This window comes from Aphelocoma coerulescens, chromosome 1A (genome assembly GCF_041296385.1).
Source record: "Aphelocoma coerulescens isolate FSJ_1873_10779 chromosome 1A, UR_Acoe_1.0, whole genome shotgun sequence".
Taxonomy (NCBI): domain Eukaryota; kingdom Metazoa; phylum Chordata; class Aves; order Passeriformes; family Corvidae; genus Aphelocoma; species Aphelocoma coerulescens.
Window position 1 is genome coordinate 53,713,874 of NC_091014.1, and position 8,821 is coordinate 53,722,694.

General features: G+C 50.2%; 1 protein-coding gene and 2 non-coding genes across 3 annotated transcripts; all 3 read left to right on the forward strand.

The window, feature by feature from the left end:
* The first annotated feature begins 999 nt into the window (after window positions 1–999).
* On the forward strand, window positions 1,000–7,981 carry RPL3 (ribosomal protein L3). The gene is made up of 10 exons (XM_069002752.1): window positions 1,000–1,064; window positions 2,064–2,256; window positions 2,742–2,910; window positions 3,789–3,924; window positions 5,118–5,304; window positions 5,695–5,855; window positions 6,129–6,230; window positions 6,693–6,788; window positions 7,106–7,225; window positions 7,871–7,981. The coding sequence occupies exons 1-10, from the start codon at window positions 1,062–1,064 to the stop codon at window positions 7,913–7,915; spliced, it is 1,212 nt and encodes a 403-aa protein (XP_068858853.1). The 5' UTR covers window positions 1,000–1,061; the 3' UTR covers window positions 7,916–7,981.
* Window positions 3,740–3,788, forward strand: LOC138104815 (small nucleolar RNA U82P). Its single transcript, XR_011148300.1, has one exon. It is a non-coding gene; the product is annotated as a small nucleolar RNA U82P (small nucleolar RNA).
* Window positions 5,422–5,514, forward strand: LOC138104820 (small nucleolar RNA U83B). The gene has a single exon (XR_011148304.1). It is a non-coding gene; the product is annotated as a small nucleolar RNA U83B (small nucleolar RNA).
* Window positions 7,982–8,821: the final 840 nt, after the last annotated feature.

Below are 8,821 nucleotides of genomic sequence, written 5' to 3' on the forward strand. Positions count from 1 at the left end.
AATGGAAAACAAGCCCTTGGGTTGTGACACGGTTTCCTGAGCTCAGCAGTGGAAGCCTAAAATGTATAAGAGCTAAAGGCGAATGTATGGGGGAGATGGAAGAGCATTTAAAGCCCAACCCATGGGTACCCACTGGGAGTTGCACCCCAAAAAGTGAGCAGCCATCCCTCACCTTTTGTGGAGCTCCTTTTGAGGGGTGGGTTGGAGATAGAAGATGGGCATTCCTCCATCACATCCAGCCACAGAATTCTAGAATGGTTTGGGTTGGAAGCGACCTTAAAGGTTACCTAGTCCAAGTTCCCCTGCAATGAGCAGGGACATCTTCAACTAGATCACACTGCTCAGAGTCCTGTCCAACCCGACCTTGAATCTTTCTAGGGATGGAGCATCCCTGTTTTAGGAGGATGAGCTGCAGTGCCAGCACAGCTGGATCTTTAGCTCTCCAGTTCATTCTGGGTGCAGGAATCTCCCCACAGTGTTGTGTCCTGTAAGTCCCAGGAGATCCTGAGGGCAAACTCTGGGTGCCCGACATGCAGGAGGCTCCAGATCACCCAGCTCTGTGTCCCACTGATACAACTGCCTTGGGTTTGCATCCCCTTCCATACCACAGGCAATGGTGGATTAAGGCCCATGTTCATTATAATAACACAGATGAAATTTCATGAAATGAAATTTTGGAACTCCATTTCATGAAAGGAAATGAAACGAAAATTCATGGAATGACGTTTCAAAATTTCATGAAATTGAGTGAAATGTTGCAGTTTCATGAAATGCCGTTGAATGAAATGGGATGGAGTGAAATGAAATGAACATTATCCGTTGTGACCGGTGACCGTGCGCACCGAAGCTCCCCACAAGCCCCGCCGGACGGTTGTCATACGTTGTTGTTGTTGTTGTTGTTGCTGTTGTTTCTCCGCGCATCGCTGCCCGCACACCTTTGCGGCCGCGCTCGCCGCCCGTAGTCCGCGCGCGCCGCCCGCGCTCTCGCGAGACCGGGGGCGGGGCGCTTATAAAGGCTGCGCGCGGCGCTGGCGGCCCTTCCGGCCCGGCGCGTGGACAAGATGGTGGGTGCTGAGGTCTCGGGCCCAGCCGCGCATCCCGCGGGCATCGCCGCCATCCCGGCCCCGGCCGCCGCGCCCCCGCGCCCGCCGCCCCGGGCTCCTGCGGGATGCCGTGCGGGATGCCGTGCGGGGCTCATTTCGGGGCGTGGGCGAGGCGTTGCATGGGGAGGCCGGGCGGGCCTGTGCGGTGCCCGGCGGGGCGCAGGGTGTGGGGGGCGCGGGCGGCTGTGGGGGCATTGGGGGCCCCTTTTTCTAGGGAGGGGGACGGCTTTTCTCTGGAGAGCTCCCGTGGTTATTGGGTTTTTGGGGCTTTAAACTTCTCATAAGGTGACTCGTGCCGAGGATTTTTTCTTAAAATAAAGCCATCTTTATTTTTAGTTTTGTCTGTAGCTACATGGTATTTTTGTTTAATTCGGATGTGAGATTGGACGGGTAAACCTTTCTTAGGGCTGAGAGGTCTCCGGATGGAGCCCAGTCTTAACATGGCTCGGAGGCTGCAGGGGTGGTACTCGAGGAGAAAACCTTTGGAAAAAATATTGCGCTTCCACCCAGAGTGACTGACTCAACGGTGGATGTTGAGATACTGGATTACTGCAGCTTTGCAAACTGAAGTTGTTTCTGTAATGCTTCTTTTGGTACTGATGCCCTGAAAGATGTGAAGCTGTGGGGTGGACTGAAATTCTGGTGGCACGGTGTGGCCGAATTGCAGCTTCTGTGGCTCCCTAGCTAGAGTGGGACTTGGTGGCATCTTAAAGTAAGCTTGGAAGGGAAGGGGCGTTGAAGAAGTCTTGGACACACATAGTTGGGGCGTGGGGATTACATTCCTGTAACATAGTGGAAATCAGAAACCTTACAGCTGGTACTGGGGATTTCTAGAATGCGAAATATTTTGGATATATGTAATATTCATGTTTTAAGGCAAGGAGAGAGTTGGCCTTGGCCCTCGAGTGGGTGTAAGCAGGTCTCTGTAGCAAGCACTAAGTGTTGGTTTTCTCTCCGCAGTCTCACCGCAAGTTCTCGGCCCCGAGGCACGGCTCCCTGGGCTTCCTGCCCCGCAAGCGCAGCAGCAGGCACAGGGGCAAGGTCAAGAGCTTTCCCAAAGATGACCCCAGCAAGCCTGTCCATCTCACCGCCTTCCTGGGGTACAAAGCTGGCATGACCCACATTGTCCGGGAAGTCGACAGACCTGGATCTAGTATGTATTCATGTTCCTCTCAGTAGAGGAGGTGGGTTTGGTCAGGAATGGTAACAGGGGGCCCCTGCTGAGTAGCAGCTCTGGATTTTGGTCCTAGCTTGACTTCACCCTGTTCCAAGTCCTTAGTAGGTGGTGTATTTCTGCTGTAGCTGCTAGTTTGGTTTTGCATGGTAACAAGCTCCTTGGGGTGGCTCTTCTGGATGGGGGGACACTAGTCAGTTGCCTTCAGTGATTTTTTGGAGATTGTCTGGCTGCCATCCATTTTGCCTGTCCAGCTTTGCTGACCTTTCTACTAAGCCAGCCTCAAAGTTTTGCAAGGCATTAAATTATGGCTTTAAAGCTGGTCACTTTACCCTGTATCATCTCTGTGAAAAGAACTGGAGTCATTTAACCTTTCATGTGAAGGACTTGGGAGTGAGAAAAAGCAGGTGGTGTTAGAGAGTTGCTGCTGGAATTAATTGTGCTGTATTTCTGTTTCCATTCAGAGGTGAACAAGAAGGAGGTGGTGGAGGCAGTCACTATTATAGAGACTCCTCCCATGGTCATTGTGGGCATCGTGGGATACGTGCAGACCCCTCGTGGTCTCCGTAGCTTCAAGACCATCTTTGCTGAGCACATCAGTGATGAGTGCAAGCGCCGCTTCTACAAGAACTGGTGAGAGAGCAGGGCCTTGGCTGGTCTCACGCCCTATGGTTCATATTTTTACTGCTGGCTTGCATGTGATCCTCCTTTTTGAGGAGGCTTTTCAGTAGTTAGGGTTTAGCTTTGATGGACTGGCTTAATTGTGGGATAGGCTGTAGGAATAGCTCCATGAGGGTGACAGCATAACATTAGGTAGTGCCCTTCTTGGTGTGGGTGTGGTGGCTTTGGGTTTGCCTGAGAGCTCCTCGACAGGCTACACATGATGATACTTCGACGGGCGGACATAAGGAAATCGCCTCTGGCGCTTGTTGTTGAGTGTCGAGTCCTGACTGTAGCCCTGTTTTCTCAGGAAAGGGGAAGACAGGTGTCACTTCTGATTGCCATTCCAGGCACCGCTCTTGTGATTGAAAATGTGCATTTGCCCGAGTGCGGCTCCAGCATGTCTGGAGCTTCCAGCCTGTTTATGAACTTGGCAGGCTGAAAAGACGTCAGAGTGGAGCAATAAAGATCTCAAGGGTGTTTCAGTACCGACCTTGCTGTCGGGCACACAAGGGGGGGAAATTAACAGTGTTTTGAAGCAGATCACAGTCATCTCACAATTGCTTTAAAGATCTGTTTTTTTTCTGTTATTGTTTGACATCTCTCTACAGTCTTTTGTTTTCTGTAGTGTGACTGTTAATGTGCTTTGGAATTCATGGCAGCTCCGCTCAGCTTTGGCAATTTTGCCACTGTCTGATGAGCTCCAGGCTCCGCTTGCCAGTGGAAAAGAGTCATTAGAAGCTGGCAATGAGCCAAAGCCAACTGAGGTGGCAGCTCCTTCCGCTCATCCCCACTTCTCTGGGGGTTGATGAAGGGCTTTGCCAAACCTTGTCTCTGCTCTGCTCCTGAAGGCACAAGTCCAAGAAGAAGGCCTTCACCAAGTACTGCAAGAAGTGGCAAGATGAGGAGGGCAAAAAGCAGTTGGAGAAAGATTTCAATAGCATGAAGAAGTACTGCCAGGTTATTAGAGTCATGGCTCACACTCAGGTAAGTGCCTGTGGGACTCAGGTGTGCTGGAAACAGCTGAGACAGCAAGCTTGAAACTTGATCCTTCTCTGCAGGGAGATTTCTGCCCTCCCCTACAGCTCGATGCTGACTATTCAGTACATTACAAATTAATTCTCTACAGAGCTGTGCTCACAGGATGTTTGAGGAGCCTTGGCAACCACTGGCAATCGTTTGAAGGGGTGTCCAAAGGAGACTGAGCTGTAGTAAGAACTTTTTGGGCACAGTCCTTTGCTAATGCCATGTAGACTTGGACTCTATTAATTCCAGCTACAAATAAAACCAGGCTGAACACTGAACTCAGGGGTTTGTGTGTGCAGTGTCATTTCAGGCTGCATTCTGCACTCAGACTTCTGGTGGCTTGTCTTCCTCAGTGGGAGGATGTATTCCACTGCGTGATGTGGTGGTGTCTCCCCAGCTGTCAGTGCTCTGACAGACTTTCTTGGGAGATGCATTAAATCTTTTGAGTTGGCTTTAAGGACAGTAAGATGGCTAATTTTACTAGAATTAATCTCCTGTAGTGGACGGTAGAGTTAGGGTTGCAACTTCTATTGATTCTCTCACCAGTTCCCTCTGTACTAAATACAGTAGAAGTAACTGTAAATGCAGTCCAGCCCAAAGTGGCCTTAAGTGTGGCAGGCTTTATCAAACAGAATGGTTTGGGTTGGAAGGGACCTTAGAGATCATCCAATTCCAACCCCCCTGCTATGGTCAGGGACATCTTCCACTAGACCAGGTTGCTCAGGCCCCTTTCCAGCCTGAGTGAACAGTTGTAGGGGGTGTGGCATCCAGAGCTTTTCTGGGCAACCCATGCCAGTGACTCACGACCCTCATAATAAAAATAATATTTCTTGGGTCCGGTTTAAATCCACCCTGTTTCCGTTCAAAGCGATTGCCCCTTGTCTCTTGTCCTTCCTCAGTGGAATTTGGCTGGTGGCTGTGGGGTTAGAGAACTCTGTGCTCCTGCGGGTGGCATTTAAGTTCCAGGTGCAAAGACTTGCAAACCACTGTACAACCTTCCTCCTTATTGTAGGGCCTTCTTTAAGTTTCAGATCTTGGAAAACTATATTAGAAAAAATGATTAGGCCAGGGCTAGAAGGATACTGGGCTTATTAATTAATACTGAGTCCATTTCGGAAGAGCAGGAGTTGAATGTTATTCTCTCTGTGTTGCAGATGCGTTTGCTTCCCCTGAGACAGAAGAAGTCTCACCTGATGGAGATCCAGGTGAACGGAGGCACTGTTGCTGAGAAAGTGGATTGGGCCCGGGAGAAGCTGGAGCAGCAGGTGCCTGTGTCAACGGTCTTTGGCCAGGATGAGATGATAGATGTCATTGGAGTCACCAAGGGCAAGGGATATAAAGGTAAACACATGGAAGTCCTTCTCTTTGTGATAGGATACAGTTTTTAATGAAATCCTGGCCTTGAGTTTTCACAAGTGCATGTGCCAAGAGCTGAAGAGGTAAATCCATATTGCTGTCACAGTTCAATGATGAGACCATGGAATGAGCGCTGGGCACGGCGCCTGATACCCGTGAGGAGTCATTCCATGCTGCCTTCCTTCTGAGAACACAGCCCAGGGACACCAGGGAGGGAGCTTCACCGGGAAGTGTTGATTCCCGGGATGTTGGGTCTGCGCTTGCCTTTTGCTGCCTGCGCACTGCAGCTTGAAAGGTGGCTTAAGCTGTGGTTGAAGAGTTTGGTGACAATCGCAGCTTGACAACACTTGTCACGGCTGCTTTGGTCCCTTGCAGGTGTCACCAGCCGTTGGCACACCAAGAAGCTGCCGCGCAAGACTCACCGGGGCCTGCGCAAGGTGGCCTGCATTGGTGCCTGGCACCCCGCCCGCGTGGCCTTCTCTGTGGCCCGTGCGGGCCAGAAGGGCTACCACCACCGCACCGAGATCAACAAGAAGGTTGGTGTCTCAGCTGCTGGGGGGGAACGAGAGCTGGCTGATGTCACTTGTTTTGTGACAGTGAGCAGAGTGGGGTGTTTTGCTCTGTTAGAATGTTGTTTTGGGGATCATGGCTATGGTCTGTTACGTTGAATAACTAAAATTCTTGTGTGGCCACGTGTTTTCAAAGTGCAACAAACTGTTTCCTCTGAGCCTGTGTAGAATTCCTTGCGTTTTATCTGATGACAGGCTTTCTCCTACTTTTTGCTAAGTAGAATTTCTTTACATTTTTAGATTTACAAGATTGGCCAAGGTTACCAAATCAAGGATGGAAAGCTCATCAAAAACAATGCGTCAACAGATTATGACTTGTCTGACAAGAGCATTAACCCTCTGGTGAGTTGCTGCAGCTCTATGCGAAGAGTCTGCTTCTGAGCTGCAATCCTAAGAGGCAAATGGGTCTGGTATAAGTCACAAAATGATTGAATGAAGAGCTCTTGGAATAAGTCAGCTGCTATTGGAGGTGGCGGTGTTTAATCAGTCTCAGTATTGACTTGTGTAACTTGGAAATTGCATTTGTTATGTGGCAATAGGACAAAGATGTTACAAACCTTGAATGGTACTTGTAAAGTTACATGGAATAATTTAGCAAGAAGAGCTTCTGCTGTTCTTAATAAAAGCCTTACAGCAAGAAGTAAATTGCTGTATCAAGAAACTTCACCAGTGAAAGGCAATACTGGAAACAGGATTTCAGTGGATGTGGCAATGGCCAAGGCCCAGAAATGGTGTGGATCTGTAGGCAGATGTGATCAGTGGTCCTGCTTGGTACAGAGCACTAACTGTTCTCTCCTTGCTCAGGGAGGCTTTGTCCACTACGGTGAGGTGACCAATGACTTCATCATGGTGAAGGGCTGTGTTGTGGGGACCAAGAAGAGGGTCCTAACCCTGCGCAAGGTGAGTAGTGCAGCCTGCTGTCACGTGGGCTGGAACAATTTAAGGGTGTTGTGCTGCCTCTGGTGCAGAACTCTTGTGACTGTAAGGACACTGGCAGAGTGGGGCTCGTGCTGCTGGGAGCTGACCAGTCTTCAGCCTTGGAGGCCAAAGATGCAGGGTGGATGGCTTATTGTCAAGTGTTCCTTGCACATGGTAGCAGCTGAGGTCAGAGTGACTGAGGGGGCGTTAGCCATGGAGGTGACAAGAAGTAGCCAGCGTACTGGAGGCTGAAAGGGCCGTGCTGCTGCTGTATACTCACCTGACATCTCTCTTTTTAGTCCCTGCTTGTGCAGACCAAGCGCCGGGCCCTGGAGAAGATTGACTTGAAGTTCATTGACACAACCTCCAAATTTGGTCATGGCCGCTTCCAGACAGCTGAGGAGAAGAAGGCTTTCATGGTAAGGGCACTTCCTGGTACCTTTGTTGTGTACCATTGTGTTGTCTTTGAGCTCATGGCAGCTGATAGCTTGGCCTTTGGGCTGTCACGTAGCCGAAGTTTCTGTGGAATGGAAACTTCAGTCAAGAGGCCTCCTTCTGCCAACTTGGTTATAACTGCAGGGGGCCTGGGGTCTCACTTCCCCTGTGACAACTCTTGGTGTCTGAGGAGGGTTGCCATGTTTGGGCACAAGTTGTTCAGTGATGAAGCATGGAACAAGCACTGCTCCATATCCCCTTAAAGTAGCTCGGGAGGAGGGGTCCTCACGGTGGCATTCTCAGCTTGTCACTTGCTGGAAAAAGCAGCCGGGAGCTCTGCGGGTGAGGCCCTGGCAGGAGCTTGGGGCCAAGCAGGAGCTTCCCCACCAGGTGGCACCAGCGTTGCTGCTCAGGCACATCCAGAGTCACCGGGTCAGCCCAGTGCGGCTGCGCCAGCTTTGGCTTCCCCCAGAGCCTCTGGCTGTGGGGATGGGGCATAGGGTTTCCAGTGGGTTTCAACATGGAGGGCTTTTTTTGCCTTGATTTTTTTACAGCTTTTGTGATGGGGATGTGATGTCTTTTGTGCAGACTGCTGTTTACATAGCTTGGTTTTTGTGGTTTTTTTTCAGGGACCACTCAAGAAGGATCGCATTGCAAAAGAGGAGACAGCCTAATGGGTGGAATGGTCCTGTGGCCCTGTGTGCTCTCAGACCAAAAAATAAATATTTTAAAGAAACTAACTTTGCCTCTTGGTATATACATTACTGTGTCAAGCCTGGTACTCTGACTGCAGGTTCTACATGTGCATCAAACCAAAGAAGCAAGTAAAGTTCTAGTTCTTTGAGCATCCACCTTATAGTGGGGTTCCTCTAAAGAGAACGAAGCTGCTGTTGCTGGTTTTGGAGAGCAAAGATTGTGGGTCAGAGCAAGGCTTCTCTGGTTGTGTGAAATAGTAAATCAGCAAGGGCCCTAAATGTGTTCGCAGTTGCTGAGGTATTAGTCCACATGTCAATCCTCACTTGGGTGGACAGAGAGCTTTGAGTCAAATGGGTTTAGAAATAACCCAGGCAGTTCAAACCACTAAATTTTCTGTAGCTGGCAGATGCTGGTTGTTGCCATGGAAACCTTCCAATTTCTCTGTGGCAGGGGCTGTAACCTGCACACTTTGCAAATGCAGTTTGTTGCTGTCCCTGAGAGCAGCAGAAGGCAGCAGGTATTCTGAAAAATCCCAGCCTCACAAGAGCTGGCTATTCCTGAATGTACGTGGTTTCCCTGCTGAAAGGCTACAGGAAGCAAGCCTGCCTGGGTGGGGAGGACGATCTGCATCCCACCCTCTGAGGAGGGAGGAGAGCTGTGAGTGCCGCTGGTGTTGTGTTACTGCCTGACTGAAAATACCCTGCTGGCTCCCGGGGAGATGGCTTGGTGTGTCCTTCACTGACCATAATTGGAGACATGGCAGCGATTGAGGCAGTAATTCCAGACTGACACCAAAGTGTAGCACTGCCCTGAAACGGACCTGGGCTGGCCCTATTTGCTCTTACCTGAAGAGGGGAAAGGTGGGATGTAGAGATTTTTTTCTT